Source organism: Arachis ipaensis, chromosome B10 (assembly GCF_059453495.1).
Source record: "Arachis ipaensis isolate K30076 ecotype BB chromosome B10, ASM5945349v1, whole genome shotgun sequence".
NCBI lineage: Eukaryota > Viridiplantae > Streptophyta > Magnoliopsida > Fabales > Fabaceae > Arachis > Arachis ipaensis.
Window position 1 is genome coordinate 14,927,906 of NC_142435.1, and position 19,005 is coordinate 14,946,910.

General features: G+C 32.9%; 3 protein-coding genes and 1 non-coding gene across 5 annotated transcripts; 2 read left to right on the forward strand and 2 right to left on the reverse strand.

The window, feature by feature from the left end:
• Nucleotides 1–6,222: 6,222 nt before the first annotated feature.
• On the reverse strand, nt 6,223–6,296 carry TRNAV-AAC (transfer RNA valine (anticodon AAC)). Its single transcript has one exon. It is a non-coding gene; the product is annotated as a tRNA-Val (tRNA).
• A 1,847-nt stretch (nt 6,297–8,143) lies between these two features.
• Nucleotides 8,144–9,324, forward strand: LOC107621617 (uncharacterized). The gene is made up of 3 exons (XM_016323653.3): nt 8,144–8,340; nt 8,714–8,802; nt 8,918–9,324. Exons 1-3 carry the CDS (start codon nt 8,311–8,313, stop codon nt 9,063–9,065), a joined length of 267 nt encoding a protein of 88 aa, XP_016179139.1. The 5' UTR covers nt 8,144–8,310; the 3' UTR covers nt 9,066–9,324.
• On the forward strand, nt 9,307–12,945 carry LOC110267398 (uncharacterized). 2 transcript variants are annotated; one of them, XM_021112904.2, is made up of 5 exons: nt 9,307–9,421; nt 10,904–11,116; nt 11,512–11,558; nt 12,006–12,100; nt 12,430–12,945. In XM_021112904.2, the coding sequence occupies exons 1-5, from the start codon at nt 9,407–9,409 to the stop codon at nt 12,501–12,503; spliced, it is 444 nt and encodes a 147-aa protein (XP_020968563.1). In that variant the 5' UTR covers nt 9,307–9,406; the 3' UTR covers nt 12,504–12,945. The 2 variants fall into 2 exon arrangements, with proteins under 2 accessions (XP_020968563.1, XP_088362580.1); XM_088506454.1 differs by having other exon boundaries at nt 12,577–12,945.
• Nucleotides 12,946–13,315: 370 nt separating this feature from the next.
• LOC148579220 (uncharacterized) lies at nt 13,316–13,963 on the reverse strand. The gene has a single exon (XM_088489204.1). It carries the CDS (start codon nt 13,961–13,963, stop codon nt 13,316–13,318), a length of 648 nt encoding a protein of 215 aa, XP_088345330.1.
• Between the last annotated feature and the right edge of the window lie 5,042 nt (nt 13,964–19,005).

Here is a 19,005-nt window from a genome sequence, read left to right on the forward strand (position 1 = left end):
CTCCTCTTCTCTTTCTTTTTCCCTATCCATTAGTTCCTTTTCTCTAACATTCTTAATATCTTCCATGAGAGATAATTTTTTAACAACCGATGATTTCTTTTCGCTAAAATCTTCAGACATTTGTGCTTTTTTCTTACCTTTTCGCTTGCTCTTCTTTGATCCTTGTGAGCGAACGGGAGAGTCCACACCGGGTTTGTTAGCCAATGGTGTTTCTGGGTTTGATGAGGATGAGTATGCTTCAGTTGCACTAACCTTGGTTCTCTTTGAGCCGCCACTCTGTGTAGGTAGTTGGCTTCTCCATTTTTGCTCCAACCTAAGCATGTTTCAATGCCTCTCAAAAGTTAATTTTTTACCATAATTTGTGGAATAAATTTTATAGGCCAACTCCTTTATATTATCAGCGTTCGAACCACTCCTTATGTTTCGACTAGCTTGATCGTAGCAACCAGCAAATTGTGCAACAGTCTTGTTGATCTTATACCATCGTTTCTTACATGCAACTACCTCCTTGTCATGTCAGAGAAAAATTCTACACAGTAGCTATGAATTCGACTCCAAAGTGTTTCTCCATTTTGATCGGTACCAACTATAGGGTCAGTTGAAACATTTAACCACGCACTAATCAACATCTCATCCTCTTCCCAATGCCAGTGTTGAATACTATCTTGCCTCCGATCTTCAATATCATCATCATTGAGGTCGATAGCATCTAATCCACGAGGGTTGGCAAAATCTGAATATTGCGAATTTCGACTAGATTGTATAGGAGTATGAGAGGATGGGTTAGAAGAGCCACCAACACCAGATGTGTTATGTCTTGATGCACTGAATTGAGTTGGAAACGGTAAAGAAGTTGGAGTAACATTTCCAATAGAGGGGTTAAATATGGATGAAAATGGAAAATGTGGTGTTTGTGAATTTTGATTTTTTAGTCAGAATATAGGAAATTGATTATTATAAGGAGCTTGAAAATTGAAATTAGAAAGATTTTGTGGATTTGGATTTTGAAATGTATTCGGTAGTGTGAAATTTTGATTTGGGACTTGAAAGTTTGAGGTTTGAGATTGTTGGGTATTTGGAATTTGAGAAAAGTTTTGTAAGTAATTCAAGAAAGAGTTGAGTTGGTTTGGATCCATTTTTCCGAACAAAAAATAATATTAGCAGAACTTTGATTTCGTAAACTTGGAAGAAGATGAAGAAGAGTAGTAGAAAGTGTGAGAATAGAAGTGTATCTAAGTGGTATATATAGAGAAACAAAATATCAATTTATTAATAATAACCATAACATGGCAACGGCTAGTTTCCAACGGCTAATTTTTCAACGACTAATTTTGCAACGGCTAACTAAATATAATAATATAAATTATTAATTAAATAAAAATTTAATCATTTAATTAATTAATTATTATAATTATTAATAAATTAAATATGATTTAATTATTTAATATAATTACTTATATATAATTATATAAAATAATTAAATCATATTTAATTTATTAATAATTATAATAATTAATTATATATGTAAAGTATACTATATATATAATGGTCAGCTCAATACATATATATATAAAGTATTAATTTTATTAATAAAATATCATTTTATTGAAAGAAAGGGAGTCCCTTGAGCAGGACTTCTATTGCTTTGAACGTTGTGAAGGAACTCACTTTTGATTTGCTTCAACGGTAGGTCCTCACTTTTTACTGACACACAATAAATGAGGCTCAAAATTCTTTTACCGTTGGAGTTGCTCTTAGGATAGGGGTGGCGGCTGAGGGTTAGGGATTAGGGTTTCATTTTTGAAAATTAGGGTTAGTGTTAAGCTAGGGGTAGTTTAGGTAATTTCAAATAAAAGTAGGGATAATATAGTAATTAGAAATAAATTTTAATTTAATAATAATAATGTATAAAAAACACTATTTGTTCATCAATTTTACAAATTATTTTCAATAAAATGTTCAAATCAAAAAATTAGAAATAATATAAGTAATTTCTTTATTTTCCAAAACGGCAGTATTAATATTTTAAAATGTTAATTATTTAGTCCAAATTATATAAAATTCTTATTATTTCATGACTACTAACTCTATAATTCAAATATAGAAAATAATTCAATAATGGTAAAATTGGATAATAATCTTAATTTATTTCAAATTCAATTAATCAAAACTTACCTTAATTATCTTTAATAAAATAGTTTTTGAAATTAAGACTATAAGTAACTATATAATTTGAGATTTGGTCATAATAAGACTTTTCAAAAGTTCTGGATCTTACACCTTCCATAATAGCTTCTTGAACAAGTTCTTTGAAATGAACACAATTATTAGTCGAATGGCTAGTTAGTTGATAAAATTTACAATAAAATTTTTCTTTAAGTTCTTTAGTATAAGGCGGTTTTTCCTTTAGGTAAAACCAATTGCTTATCTGTGAGCAATACATCAAAAATTTATTCCAATTTTTTAATAACAAAACTATATTTTTTTCCACTCTTATATTTTGATTCGCTAGATTTATCAAAATTAATAATTTTCTTTAGTGAAGAGAAAACATATAGAGAATTTTTTTTTTTAATTCACCCAAATTGACTTCAACACTTTTTATGTTCTGGGTCTTCGCTGGAAAACTCCATTTTAATATATGAATTTTTTTTCTTTTGAAGGAAAGACTTATAATTTTTGTATTTGCTTTCCTTTTTAAATGCTTCATTTTCGTTCTTAAACAATTTAACTTGTCTAACTCTTTCAGCTAAATGATCTAAGTCATGAATATGCACATTAACTAATTTTTGGCGCATATTAAATCCCAGACTCATAGTTACTATTTTGACAATCTCACTTTCAAGAATCGACACATAACATCAATTGCAAGTATTTTTTAATCGAATCATATAATAATCGATCAGTTTATTATCATTTCACTTCAACGCAAACAAGTCATTTAAGGTTACCTTTAACTCTCCTTTATAGAATTAACTATGAAAGGCATTTTTCAATTGTGTCCATGTAGGGGTGAAAAAAGGCCAGTTGGCCTGTCAGGGGCCTGTGTTTGGTCTGGCCTGACCTGGCCTGTTATAAAATAAGCACAGGCTCAAGCTCTTATAAAAATCTTATTATGTTAATAGGCCAGACTCAGACTCACTAATTAGCCTTATTGACTTGTTAGACTTGCCTGGACCTGTTAATACATAATTACATATATAAATAATTTTTTTATTATTAACAAAATTATGAAATATTTTAAATTTATTATATTTAATTATAAATAATTTTGTATATTTTAAATATTTTAAAATTTAAAATTTTTTATAAATATTAAATATGACATATTACATATAAATATGTTTATTAAAAAATAATTTTTTTAAATAATATTTTTATTTTTTATTAAAAAAATATCAAATTTTTTAACAAGTTTCAGGCCAAACCAGATTGAATAACAGGCCAGGTTTAGTACTTAAAAAAAAGTCTATAATAAACTGCAAGTCAGACTCAAGCCAATTGACTACATGACAAATCAGACCTGTTAAAAGGAAAGCCTGACCTGACTTAGCATGTTTCTATTTCTATGTCTATGTTAAAATTGAGTTGGGCCTTAAATTCAAAATCAGATAAAAGTATTTTTTGTCAAAGAAAAAGAAAAATATTTTATTTTTAAATTTCTATTATTTACTAAATTTTTTAATTCGTCCAAATATCGAGCAACGTACTTGACAGTAGAATCACCTTCTTTTCCAGTAAATTTTGTGACAATTTTATGATTTTTTTTAAATATTTTTTGCACTTCGACCATTTGATCTAAAATTTCAGAAAAAAAGTCGAACTAAAATAAGGTTGATTTATAAAATCTATATTTATTCCTACTCAATTAAAAATATTCTTAACTATTCTTGTCATTTGATATTGATCACCACACTAATAAGCTCGAATCCTATTTAAAATTTCATCAGTATTTTGACTTCGTCGAACAACGTGAGGATGAACTTCCTTGTCGAAACCCTACTAAATTTTGAGGATCACCATGCCCCTTATCATATTCTACAATCGTACCAATTCGTTCGACCTGCCTGGGTGCTTATAATATGGGTGTTTGTCTTCTTCATTTTACAATATCTTTATTTTAGTATTTCTTTTTATAATTATGCTATCGTATTGTAACTTCAGGATTTTTATTAAACATATACGAAGTCATAATATAGATTTATATCTTTGTAGCAACTATTGAAGAATATATATATATATATATATATATATATATATATATATATATATATATATATATATATATATCAAATAATTGTTCAAAAATATCTATATAATAAAATATATAAAAATTAAATTTAATAAGGAATAAACTTTAAAATTCTAATAAAAATATAAATTATTTCATGTGCATAGCATGAGTATCTAGACTAATTTTACTTGAATATATAATATCATGTCTGAATAAAATTCTAGATAATTAATTTACCGAGTCATATTTATTTTTATGGGACTTTAAAACTTGAGTAATACTTACGTATTTTTATTTTATGCGTGTTCTAAATACTTATTTTTTGTTCAAACTTTAATTATGTGTTGGAGTGGTTAAATATTTGATTATATATTGTATAAAAAATATACCAATCAAACATATAATAATACATGAGAAAAAATAATTTACATTTTAGTTTTAGAAAGGTATTAAGTATTAAACTATTAACTATTAAGGCAACTTTTAAAACGCTCTACGTCCTAGATGTCAAAAATGCGCTGCCGAACTTAGAATAAATTATTATTTGTACCCATAAAAGATATAGATACTGATAAATGTATTTATATAAGAATAAAACGATAATTATAACCACAGAAGATAGCTTTTGTGTGCCAAGAGTACCCAGACATTAGTTACACAATTGGTCTGTTTAGATATTCTTGGCACACATAAGTTATCTTTCGTAGATACAATTGTCGTTCTATTCTTATATGGATACATTTGTCAGCATTTATATCTTTTATGGATACAAATGGTAATTTATTTGCCGAACTTATTAAAAAGAAACAAAACATTATTTTTAAATACAAAATAGTGAGTCCACATTGACAGTATTTTCAAAATCATAAAATAAAAAAAAAATAGACAATTTCCACAACAAAATAGAAGACACAATTTCCTTTTAAAAATTTATTGTTTGTTGGAATCATAAGTGGGGCATCTTTTGTAGGTCAATATATAGGGATCGGATCTTTTTTCTTTGAAGTTTTTTTCGGAGGATAATTGTTTTTTTAACGTATTTTTTAAGTTGACAAATCAAAGACTAATACGTCATAAATTTGAATTTTATTTAAGAATTTGTTATTGATCAATGAATTGCTATATAGATATGACTGGATTCAAATTTCTGACACTTATTTAAACAAACTAATAAACTAATTACTAGACCAATCTAATTTAATTTTTTCAAGAATAATATAACCGTATAAGTAGGGGTGTACATTAAAAACCAAAATATGGTTAACGGATTAAAAAACTATAACCACATTTTGGTTAATTAATTTAACAAAATAATTTTAAAATTATATCCATATTTTCTAAAATTAGTTAACAAAAACTAAATTAAAAAAATTAATTTTTAACCAGTTAACTAAAATCAAAACTAAATTTTAAAAAAATTTAATTTTAATATTTTTAGATTAAAAATTCATTTAAAAAAATATTTTTTAGAGAACCGATTTTTTTGTCAAAAACCAGTTTTTTGATCCAAAAATAGGATTTTTGTCCAGAACCGATTTTATTTTTCTAAAATCCAGTTTTTTTATTTAAAAACCAATTTTTTTAAGATTAGTTTTTATTTTTACAATCGATTAAAAATCAATTTTTAAATTTTATAACTAGCTAATAACTAATTTTATCATATAAAATTAATTTAGTTAATTAATCAAAATTAAATTTTTGATTAAGCAAAAAATATATTTAATTTTTAGATTAACCAAACTATATACAATCCTACCCATAAGGATCAGATTAATTATTGGGAAGACTAACAAAAAATTAAAAAAAATTAATCATTGGGTAGTACAAAATACGAAAATGAAAAGCAACCAAGACAAAAATGGTAACATGGATCAGTGTTGCATTGCAGCAATGGTTAACAAAAAGCGTCTTTAAGGAACTTGACCCAAAATGATGGCTGACCAAAAATGAAAAAAAGGACTTAAATGGAAAAAGAATAAAAACATTACTGGCGTCGCCCGGACTCGAACCGGAGACCTTCAGTGTGTTAGACTGACGTGATAACCAACTACACCACGACACCAGACAAAATCTAAGTGAATTACATTTTATTAGTAATTAATATTCAAGAATTGGACAGTATAACTGATTTATAGAAATAGAGGCAAGGCAAATTTGATGTTTTTTATTTTTAGAGAGTAAATTTGTTGGGATTGAATTACACTTTATTTTATTTTTATTTTCATAAATTGAATTTTCTAGTCGAATTCTATGTTTTTTCCTTTTTAATTACAATATTCAGGAGACGAATTCATAATTTGAATAAATTATTTATATGTTTTATTAATTGTATTGTATCTGTATACAAAAATTTAGTCTCCACTTTGAAAAAAAATGCTCTTACGAATTTGTTTTTAACAAAATATCCCATGTTAATCTATCACCATAAAATATAATAAATGTGCAAATCCTGCATTAAGGTGCACTTATGCCAGGCATGTGTTTACTTTTCCATCCAGAAATATTTTAATTTTAATTAAGGAATATAAGTGGCATTTTAATTCACGGTTGTAAGTGGAAACAGGCTGTTCAAATTGGATTCTTCTTCTGCCTTGGTCTCCACGCAAATCTTGGAAAGCATTATTTATTTAGCTCTTTCACAAATTAAAATATTCTTCAAAGAGTTAGTTGCATGTATTGATGTATATGTGGTACTTGGATGGATACAATGATTTTAGACACACTAATTCTTACGTGAATATCACAATATAAACAACTAGAAATTAATATATTTTAATGATAATAAGTATCAAGTATGTGAAAGTTGGTTGGTAATCGTTGTTTGATTAATATGAACTTGAGTTATATATATATATAGACGATTTATTCACTTTTGTCAAAGTGTATCTTCATGTATTCAATATTTAATCACATGAATAAAATATACGTTAAATATGTGTCTATTTGAAAGTCAATATATATGCTGTGTTAACTGTTAAAACTTAAAAGTTAAGCCAGCAATTTTTGTTTTCTTTTTAATCTTAGAAAAAGTGTCATTTTTATTTTGTTTTGAAGGTTCTTCAAAGGTGTCACTTTACCCTAAAAGAAGAGTATTAATTAAATTAGGCACACCGCAGACCAATCATTTTCACTACCTCGCCCTTCCAAAAAAAGTTAGACACACCAGAATAATAAACTCTAAACTAGAAAAAATAAATATAAAAATAACAACTAATTAATATTAGAATTACACAAATTTTTATCTATATAAAAAAACCTAACCATGCACACTTCAAAATACATCAGCTCTTTTCTATTCAAAATTAATATGTCTCAAAATATGAACAATTATTCACTATTTTATTTCATTTCATGTATATAGTAATTTATCAATTAACAACGAATTTTTAAATAAAATTCAAATCTAAATATAAATTAGCTTTTTATCTTTTATTGTGAAAAATCAAAGTTTTTTTTTTTAAATACAATTTTATATTATACTTTGACATAATAGAAATTAAATTAGGGTTTTTTTTTTCATGATATTTTCTATTCGACAGGTTAAAGATTAATTATTTGTGAATTTAACCTCTATTTAAAAGTCTATTATTTGTCAATGAATTGCTGTATGCTTATATAAGACAAGATTTAAATAGAAGGGATCACTCAACCAATCCAAATTGATTAATCAAATCAAATATTTCATTAATTAAAAATGAATAAGAAGAGAAAAAGAGAATATTCCAAAGAAGGAAAGGCACAACTTGAAGGCCAAGAAAATGGGAAAACAATGAATTGAGAATTGAGAATTCAAAGAAAGCAAACTAGTGGTTAGAATGGAGGGCGGTGGCACATTGTTGACGTGTTCTACTTTTCAAATTGCAACCTAATCACATGCTTCGCGAACATTATTATTTCGGGTTATTACTTATTTTTAACTACCACGATTTCCGGTACCATACATTTAAAAACGTTGCCACATTCAACATTTAATTTGTGACTTGTTGCTTTTTGCTCCGCTTCCATTCTTGCTTCGCAAGCTTAAAAAGTTTCCCTCTGTTTTCTCAATTCTTACTCTCTTCTCTTTTTGATCTCCAATGGCCGCCAACAGATGGTTGAAGCCTGAGGTATTATAATTATTCATTTATTCATGCATTATGTTTTAACATATTAACACCCCATGTTTTTTTTTTTTTTATTTGTGATCGATCTAGTAGTCTTTTTATTCATACCATGTCCTTTTGTTCATATATAGGTATACAGATCCGTTATTAAAACATCCCATATTTTCTAATTTCTTATGATTTATTTGGTATTCATAACACACATGTCATGTTTGCTGGTGTAAATGATATAATACTTCATATTTCTTTAATTGATTTTTCATTTGTGTTAGGTATTATTAACAAGTGATTTTGAACTTTTAATGATTTCCAGATCCAATAATGATTACATATATATTACATTATTAGTGCATAATTTTGAGATTTATGTGTATAGGTATACCCTCTCTTTGCCTCAGTTGGTGTGGCCGTTGGAATTTGCGCTATGCAACTTGTTAGGAACATAACAACCAACCCTGAAGTCAGGTATTGCCTTTCATGGATTATTATTACAACAATGCTAGATGGCTCATCAAATGTTATTATTAGACGTGATGAAAGAATATATGAATAATATTGAAAATTTTGATTGTAAATTCAGGGTACTAAAAGAGAAAAGAAGTGCAGGAATTCTTGAGAATTTTGAAGAGGGTGAGAAGTATTCACAGCACACCGTTAGGAAGTTCGTCCGCAACAAGACGCCCCAGATCATGCCATCTATTAACAAATTCTTCTCCGATCCAAACTAGATACTTGGCTCTAGTTTTTCAAACAAAGAAGAAAAAAAAAGAAAAGATTCTTGACCATTTTTTTCCCATTTTTGGCTTTTAATTTCCAGTGCTGTGGATTATTGAGAAGTAGGACACAAGGAATTTTATTTTAATACGAAGCATATCTATTTATATAATGTACTAGTGCGGAGCAGCCTGTGCTATGCATAGGTATAATGTTTCCTTTTTCATTTTATATCATTGATTTATGAAATAAAAAGAAAAATTATATAATCTATCTCAAAAAATTATTATGATCTTTGCACGTATTACGCTTAAGAAGCAATAATGGCGGATTTAACCTTGGGTCTATTGGTTATATGGGTAGGCGACAGGTAATAGTTTTTATTTTCGTTGATTTCATTGATTTGCTATTTTTATGATAATTTATAGCTGCTTTAGCTTTGTGTTTCGATGATTAGTTTGCTAATATTAGGAGAGATTTTAATCTGTTCAAGATATTGGTTTGCTCCTTTTGACTTTGATTTGGACTATGGGGCTGTTATGTTATTCATCATAGTAGTTGGCCAGGGACCCGGTCATTTGTCTGAACCAACGCAATAGATGATTTTACTATTTATTATGAATTTGTGGTGATTAGTGTGATTGATGCCTTTAAGATGGTAAAATCTAGTTTTTAGAACAAGGAGCACACCATGTGGTGGTTATGGAAATAGTCCAATAGCTAGAAGAAGAGGGAAACCAGCAAGAAAAACGTTGATTGAACCATTGAAAAGGATTATGATTTTTCTTGATTTGACTATAAACATTAGGACAGGATATTATAGCATCTTGACCTAATCTATAACTTCTCTTGGTAAGACGAGGTTTGGTTGTTGTTGCTCACAGTTTTCTTACGGTATTCATGATGAGTAACGAGCAAATTAATAATTTAGTGTAGTTAGTTAGTTACACTAGTCCTACTTTGAGAAAGACAAAAAGTAAGAGTTGAAAGATGATTATCAACTTCATCAGTTTATTGTAGCACTGGCCTATAAATTTTCACCCTTTATCCGTTATCCCAAATCAAAAATTTTGAGCGACAGAGATCGATTTTGGCAATATAAAAATGGATTTTTACTAATCTATACCCAAAATCAATGCAGAAGCAAAAAGTTGTTACTTTCCGTTAGAATCACTTTTAAAAGAACTAGTAAACATAAATGAATTTACCTCAATCGACCGTAAGTAAAAATTCTATTGAACTAACTAAACCATTTCTGCAAAAGCAGACCCAAGCACACTATATGTAGTTAAAATGTACTCGATTATACTGGTTTGGAATGAATTATTTATTTGCGAAATTGATCATGTTACGTACCAAGATTCCTCGTAATTTTAATCTTAATGTTCAGCTGGAGTAGTGGCAACCTGAAATTTTATATACATATAGGGGCATAGACTATAGACTCATGACATAATGCTATTTTGGGAAAATTTCAGGGTAGCACTTGTTAAGCATAATAGTGTTTATGCCACTGTTTTGCAGTTAATTCATTTAGTTGCTTAAGCTATCTTGGAATTTTTCTACTAGTCAATGCTATATTTTCTTTTCTTTTCCTTGGAACTGTTTCCGATTGATTAATAACTATCAATTATTTGATGTGTTCTCCTATGATTTCTATGTCATCAACGTTGAGGGTAAAATTTGAAACTTTTGGCAAACGTTGGGGGCATTTAATATGCTTTTTCCCCTTGTTATATAAGACAATATCAATGGTGCAAACTCTTGCTGATTGAGCTATTGATTGTGTATTATGGTCAAATTCTCTTCTCTCACTAAGTTGCTTGCCTAATTTATTTTCTGGAAAATGCAGGGAATCATAAATTTTACGTCAACTTATGATAGTAGAACACAAGAAGTTGCAAGGGGAGATTTGTGGAGAGTAGAGGCATCACACGGTGGCTCTACTTCTACATCTGGAAATGGAAATTCATCTCTTTTTCTTGTCCAGCTTGGACCTCTCCTCTTTATTCTGCCTGTTCATTTGTCAAAGCAACACTTACTTTGGTATGGCTATGACAGTAAGGTAAGTACGAGGATCGGCTATCTAAATTCAACTTACAGGAAAGTAACAATGTTTGTGGAAATGGGTTTATCTTAGAACAGTATATTTGTGGACATTCTGTTGAAGTTGTGGTTAGCAAAACATATTTCATCTTGTTCTATTAAAGGAAACCTTGCATTTGATAAATGACCCCCATTTCCATTTACATGATCAACTTTCCTGTCCAAGTTAGTGTACAGTTTGCTAGTTAAAATGAAACACATTAATTTGGCATTTTTTGTTTCTGCGATACAGAAGATATCAATATACCATTTTTGGCAATAGATTTATGACTTTATTTTCCTGTCAAAAGTAACTCCTTCTCTTCTTCTTCTTCTATATTATGTTACATGATATGATCATTTTTTGATTGTCAGAATGGAATGCATTCTCTTTGTCCAGCAGTGTGGTCAAAACACAGAAGGTGGCTGTTGATGTCCATGCTTTGTTTGAATCCCTTAGCTTATGATGACTCTAAGATCGGTCGTTCTGGTTTTCATTTGTGCATTTGTTTTTATGCACTGCTATGTGCTGACTTATATTATCTTAGTATTCCAGCTTAGTGCTTCGGTTGCTGATACAATCATTCTTGTTTCATCACAATTGTAAATTTCAAATAGAAAAATTTGAAGGTTGACCTTAAGCCCATAATTGCATGTATCACTGTGACACTGTCTTGCGTGTGTCAATCATAATTCAACATCTTAATATTTGACCCCTCCTAGGGGGATAGGCTTTGTTGTAGTATTTAGGCGGAATAAAATTCCCGGTTGTATAAAATATGAATGATTTCCTGGTGTTAGTATTGTCTCTTCTTCCCTAAATTCCCTATGTTCACATTTCTTTTTCCCTCCTCTATCTTTGCGTCCAGTCATTTGTGGATCTGCAATTTCCTAATGGACAACTATGAGTGTTTTCCTTCCGGTTTGCGGAGGTCTTCTTCAAGCTCAGGGTCAATGATTCAAGGTTAGAATCCAAGCTGCATTGAAAACTTAGAATAACTTTTTAAATGCACATGGTTCTGTGAGGTCAAACTGATACTCCTATATATGGGAATTGGGAACTTGTTGGGTAGTAAAACAAGAGGTTGATATGTTCTATTCCCCCTTACTCCTTCCCTCTTTTGCCATTGGATTCATGAGCTGAGAAAACAAAGGCTTTTTATTTTAGAATGTCGCTTCTATATTTTACGTCTGGTTGCCAAGCACATCCAATACAAGGCTAGCTGATATTTTGGTATACTTCATGGTTTTCTGTATATATTAACTTCAATTTTCAATTTTGTTTGTAAAAAGAGAAGCTCAGCCTAATCTGTGGATGTGCCTTCATGTCGTATCCATCTGCATTCGCTTCTGTCTCCGTAAGTTGATGGAATGAGGGTTCTTTCTTCATAATAATCTGCTATAACTCTTTCCTTGGCTCATTTTTTGTTTTGATCAAAGTGGAATGGAAATGTTGGGAACTCAGGCGTTGTCTTCAGAGTTGATGCTCCTCTCTCCAATGTTGGGCGTCCTTCCTTCTCTATTCAGCTAAATAGTGGCATTGAGTTTTGATGAAGCCTTATAATGTGTTCCGTACCTTAATATATTCCTTATTTGGTATGAGAAAAAGTGTAAATATTTAACAATAGTGAATACAGTTTCTATGTGAATAGAAAATCTTGTCCTTGCAGTCTATTATTTTTTTGACTGTTGGCACCTAGCATCGTTTGATTGTGTAGCCAATTCCATAGACTGGGAAAGGCTTAGTTGTTGAATCATTTGGGAACATGTACTATAATTGATTTGTTTCTAATCTTTTCCCATTTAGTATTGGACTATTGGTATCTGTGTGCTTAAGGTTATAAAAAATCATCGATTTTGGATAAGTCGTCTGTTACGGTTTTTCTAGTATCCTTACTGTTAGGGCAGAATTGAGTGTAGAAGATAAGGGTAGAAGGAAAGAACAGAATAACTGAACAGAGGAAGGAATTATCGATGTGATAATTACCCCACTGACAGAATAATATTATAGATCTAAATGAAAGAAAAGCAAGAATCATTGACTTTTGAGAGGTCAATTCTCTCCCTCTAGATTTTCACTCCACTTATTTCCTGCCTACTAGCTTTTCCAGTCTTCCTATTTATAATATCTAATCCTATAACTACTGTCCTAAAGATGTGGAGTTTCAAAATTTAAAATTCAGTTTGCTACTTTTTCTCCTCTCCTTTTATAAGTATATTTAAAAGGAGTTAAATCCCTATTATCTCTCTGGTTTGTTGTAATACCCTCCTCATGAAGAGCCACCTTGTCCTCAAGGTGGAAAGAGGGAAATGTTGTCTGTAATGTTGCTGCTGACTCCCAAGTGTTCTCGAAATCTGGCAGTTCTTTCCATTTGATAAGGACCTCAAGATCTCCCTGATTGTTGTAGCGGCTGTCCACGACGTGTTCAGGTTCGACCAGCAATTCCCCTTCTTTAGTGAGTGCTTCGGGTAATGGTTGAGGATGTAAGGAAGGTCCAACACTTTTCTTCAACTGGGAAATATGAAAAACAGGGTGTATTCTTGCGGTGTCAGGCAATTTCAGCCTATAGGCCACTGCCCCAAACCTTTCTAACACTTCAAAAGGACCATAAAACCTTGCACCCAACTTCTTATTTGATCTGGTTGCCAAAGACTTCATCCGATATGGTTGAAGTTTGAGATACACAAAGTCCCCTACATCAAAAGACGCATCACGTCTTTTCTTGTCTGCACTTTGTCTCATTCTGTTCTGAGCCCTATTAAGCTGAAATTGAATTTCATCCAGCATCTGATTTCGTTCCTCCAATAAGACCCTTACTTCATCCATTGAAGATTCCATCCCTCCTCGTAATAAAGCTGGAGGTTCCCTGCCATATAAAGCTCAAAAAGGTGTCATCCGAATAGAGCCATGGTATGAGGTATTATACCAAAACTCTGTCCAAGAAAGCCAAGCTGGCCATTGTTTAGGTTTAGCACCAGTTAAGCATCACAGGTAGGTTTCTAAGCATTTATTCACCACCTCAGTTTGGCCGTTGGTCTGTGGGTGATAGGCCGTAGGACATCTTCAAGGTAGTACCGACCTGTTTAAAAACTTCAGTCCAGAAAGCACTCATGAATATTTTGTCTCGATCGGAGACAATTGAAGATGGAAAACCATGGAGGCGTACCACTTCCTTAATGAACAAAATAGCAACATCCTTCATCGTAAAGGGATGTGAAAGTGGGAAGAAATGAGCATATTTAGTCATGCGATCCACCACCACAAATATCATATCCATCCCTTTGGCTTTGGTTAATCCCCCTATGAAATCCATTGAGATGTCAGCCCATACATTGGAAGGGATCGGCAACAGTTGTAGGAGACCAGCAGGTTGCAAGGTAGAGTGCTTGTTCTGCTGACAAATTTCACAGCCTTTAATAAAGTTCATCACTGCTGCCTTCATATCCTCCCAGTAAAGGATAGCAGAAATCCTCTTGTAAGTTCTAAAGAAGCCTGAATGGCCACCCAGCTTGGAGCTATGAAATTCCATCAGAATTTTTGGAATCCATTTAGAGGTTTTTTGCAAGCACTAGCCTCCCTTTATATTTGAGTTTTCCATTCATTAATGCAAAATCGGGTGTAGTTTCTTCCCCCACCAATAACTTCTACATAACCCCATTTAATTTCTCATCAGCCAATACTTCAGCCTCCATATCATCCCACTCTGCTGCCATGGAAAAAGACAGGGAGGAGAAATGAAATTTCCTATAAAGGACATCAGCCACCCTGTTCTCTGTCCCTGCCTTATATTTAATGTCAAAATTGTATCCCAGTAACTTGGATAACCATTTCTGCTGGCCTTCATCTGCTACTCGCTGATCTAATAAAAACTTCAAGGACTGTTGATCAGTAAAAACCGTGAATTGCTGTCCCATGAGGTAATGTTTCCACTTTTGAACAGCTAGAACAATTGCCATCAACTCTCTTTCGTAGACAGATTTCTGTTGGGCTATTTCTGAGATTTTTTGGCTCATAAAAGCAATTGGCCGACCCTCCTGCATCAAGACAGCACCCACTCCCTTTCCAGAGGCATCGGTTTCCAGCTGGAAGGGTTTAGAAAAGCATGGAACGGCTAAAATCGGAACTGAAAACATAGCTATTTTGAGCATTTGAAAAGCAGATTCAGCATCATTACCCCAATTAAAATAGTCCTTTTTGAGAAGTTGGGTGAGAGGAGCAGCAATAGCACCATACCCCTTTACAAAACGCCGATAATATCCGGTTAAGCCCAAGAAACCCCTCAAGCTACGAATATCCTTTGGTGGAGGCCAGTCAAGCATATCTCTGAGTTTCTTAGGATCAGCCACCACCCCTTCGGCAGAAATAACGTGGCCAAGGTACTCAATACTCGTTGCTTCAAAATAGCACTTCTTTTTATTTACCAATAAACTGTGCTGTCTCAGTACCTCAAAAATATTCTGCAAATGACCTCTGTGGCTAATGAGATCCTTGTTATAAATAAGGATGTCATCAAAGAAAACTAGAGCAAATTTTCTGAGAAACGGATGAAGTACAGTGTTCATGAGAGCTTGAAAAGTGGATGGAGCATTCGTGAGGCCAAAAGGCATTACAAGGAATTCGTAATGGCCGTCGTGGGTGCGAAAAGTTGTCTTATGAATATCCTCCTCCTTCATTCGAATTTGATGATATCCGGATTTGAGATCCAATTTGGAAAACATTGTTGCACCATCGAGCTCATCCAATAGCTCATCTATAATAGGAATAGGAAATTTGTCCGGCACCGTGATCTTATTGAGGGCCCTATAGTCGACGCAAAACTGCCACCCACCATCCTTTTTCTTTACCAGAATTACCGGGCTCGAGAAGGGGCTTGTGCTGGGCCGAATAATCCCAATCTGCAGCATTTCATCAATTATTTTTTCCATTTCTGCCTTCTGATAATGTGGATATCTGTAAGGTCTAATGTTTGGAATCTCTGCACTGTCTTTTAATACGATAGCATGGCCGTGAGTTCTTTGTGAAGGAAAACTAGATGGGGACTGAAAGACATCCTCAAATTGCTGCAAAATTGCCAAAGTTGCTAACGAAACAGATAGTTGGGCTTCTGTAGAATCGGCAATGAACACAGGGGTTACGAGAAAGCCCTCTTCATTATTTCTCAGGACATTTAGAGTCACTTTTGTACTAGCTCGACTTCTCCCTAAAGAGGGATCACCTTGTGACGAACGGATTTTTGACGGTTTAGAATTTCACAAATGAAATCTCGTTGAAGTATAGTCTCTAAACCAACAATAATCCTTTCATGCAAAAATTTGTTTGTCACAAGTACAAACCCCTAAAATCTATAAACCGAAGTATTTAAACCTCGGGTCGTCTCTCAAAGGACTTGCAGGGTAGTGTTCTTGTTATTGGTTATGGACTTGTTTATTTTGGGGTTTTGGATGAGGAATGTGAATAGTAAATGGTAGGAAAACTTTATTCACAAAATGGTCTTGGCAAGGTTTGGTTGTCAAGGGTCTTCATCATTATCACTAGCCACAAGTATGGTAGTTGCAAGGATTAATCCCACTTAGTCATCCTTAAATCGATTAACAAAGGAAAGTCAAGTGAGTTATATCAATCCTAGTCCATAAGTCCTAGTTTTCCACTAATTGGATTAATGAAGGCTAGAGTTAATGGCTATCAACTATCAATCAATTGGACACTAGTGACTCAAGAAATCCTAAGTTACCTTCTCAAGCCAAGAACATAAAATTCTAGTCTAAAATTCTTCCAAGCACTTAATCAAACACTTGGAAGGCACAAAAGAAAAGTATAGTCAATCACAACAAGAATGAATTCTAACTACAATTGAATGTAAAGAATTAACAACAACAATCAAGGAAATCACAATTATCATGAATTACCTCAAATTGCATTATTGAAAGAAAATAAAGAGAACAAGAGTATCATGATTACAAAACCTAGAAACAAAATAAGAGAAATTACAACAAGAGAATAGGGATAGAGAGAAGAACCAAAGTGTAGCAATCATCAATTGAAGGTAGAAGTAGAAGGAGACTTGAATTAAACCTAGAACTATGAGATCCTAATCTAACCCTAATTCCTAATCCTAATTCTAGAGAGAAGAGAGAGCTTCTCTCTCTAACTCTAACTACTTCTAAAACTAAACTATGACTAATGATTAAAAGTAAAAGTAAAGTATGAAAAGTATGTTGATTCTCCTTCAATCCTTGGCTTAAATAGCATCAGAAATGAGTTGGATTGGGCCCACAAGGCTTCTAAAATCGCTGGCCACGTTTGCATTAAGTGGGTCATGTGCCACCATCGGCGCGTCCGCGTACCGTGCGCGTGCGCGCCTCTATGCGTGATGCAACTATGGCAAATCTTATATCGTTTCGAAGCCCCGGATATTAGCTTTCCAACCCAACTGGAACCGCATCATTTGGACCTCTGTAGCTCAAGTTATGGTCAATTAAGTGCGAAGAGGTCAGACTTGACAGCTTTTTGGTTCCATCATTTCTTCATGAGTTCTCAAACTTTACATGCTTTTTCTTCATTCCCTTAATCCAATCTTTGCCTCCTAAATCTGAAATCACTTAACAAACATATCGAGGCATCTAATAGAATCAAGGTGAATTAAATTTATCTATTTTAAGTCCTAAAAAGCATGTTTTCACTCTTAAGCACAATTAAGGGAGAAGTTATAAAACCATGCTATTTCATTGAATAAATGTGGGTAAAAGTTGATAAAATCCCCAAAAATCAATACAAGATAAACCCTAGAAATGGGGTTTGTCACCTTGCAAAGTCACCTTCTTCCCATTCAACATCCAGCTCAAGGATAAGGTGTTATAATCCCCTTTAAATTTGCCCAAACTAGCAATCCACCCTGCACCCAAAACTACTTCAGAACGTCCCAATTCCATCACCAAGAAATCCTCCACAATAGAAAGTCCTTGTACCAATATTTCCACTTTTTCACAGCCCTCTAACCCCTGCTCTATTGCTCCATTTCCAACCTCAATTCGGAAAGGAGGCAGGTGTACCAATGGCAAACCCAGTATGGAGACGAGAGAAGATGAAATAAAATTTGCCTCAGCCCTGGGTCAACCAACACGACCACCTCAACACCGTTTATAGTAGCTCGTACCTTCAAAGTTTGGTGTGATGTAAGTCCCCAATAACTTAGAGAAGAGAGACAAAGAGAAAGACTGTTAATGGTTACTACAGGTTCTTCCGAGGCCAAATCTTCGCAACAATCCTCGGGTTGTTCCTCCTCCTCCCCCAAGAGAATGAGTTGTTGATGTCTGAACTTGCATGCGTGGCCAGGAGCCGAGGACGTATTGGATTCTGTTTTACTATGTGGGATGGGTGTGGGCTGTTTAGTTATTGAAGGAGATTGTGAAGTGGGCTGAGCCCAATTATTGGATCTGGCACCGCTCCCGCCCAGACGGTTAGTATTTTCATTTCGTCTTCCTCCTGGGTGCGTTCCTTCTTCACGACACGCTTCATTCCTCGACACTAACATCATGGCCCTATCCATCAGCGCCTGGAGGTTTTCAAACTCGGCAACTCGCATCTCCGCTTTGATCGACGGTTTGAGTCCTTCATGGAACATGCACAACAAAGTATCTTCCTCCAAATGTCTATGTGCCCTAGCCGCTATCTCAAAGTCTCTCCGATACTCCATAACCGACCCATGTTGTCTCGCTTGCAATTATGGCGCAAGAGGATTCGCATCTGCACCTGGCTCAAATCGTTTGAGCAAATCTTGTTTAAAACGAATCCATGAAGGGAAGGTGGATTGAGACTCCCACCATTCAAACCACGTTAAAGCTTCCCCATGAAGTGCAAGCACCGCGTAC

Coding starts and splice junctions, on each gene's coding strand:
- LOC107621617 (XM_016323653.3), top strand. CDS start 8,311: ATGGCCGCCAACAGATGGTTGAAGCCTGAG. Junction 8,341..8,713: donor ACAGATGGTTGAAGCCTGAG/GTATTATAATTA, acceptor TTATGTGTATAG/GTATACCCTCTCTTTGCCTC. Junction 8,803..8,917: donor ACAACCAACCCTGAAGTCAG/GTATTGCCTTTC, acceptor TTGTAAATTCAG/GGTACTAAAAGAGAAAAGAA.
- LOC110267398 (XM_021112904.2), top strand. Junction 11,117..11,511: donor GGTATGGCTATGACAGTAAG/GTAAGTACGAGG, acceptor TTTGATTGTCAG/AATGGAATGCATTCTCTTTG. Junction 12,101..12,429: donor CTCAGGGTCAATGATTCAAG/GTTAGAATCCAA, acceptor GTTTGTAAAAAG/AGAAGCTCAGCCTAATCTGT.
- LOC148579220 (XM_088489204.1), bottom strand. CDS start 13,963: ATGGATGAAGTAAGGGTCTTATTGGAGGAACGAAATCAGATGCTGGAT.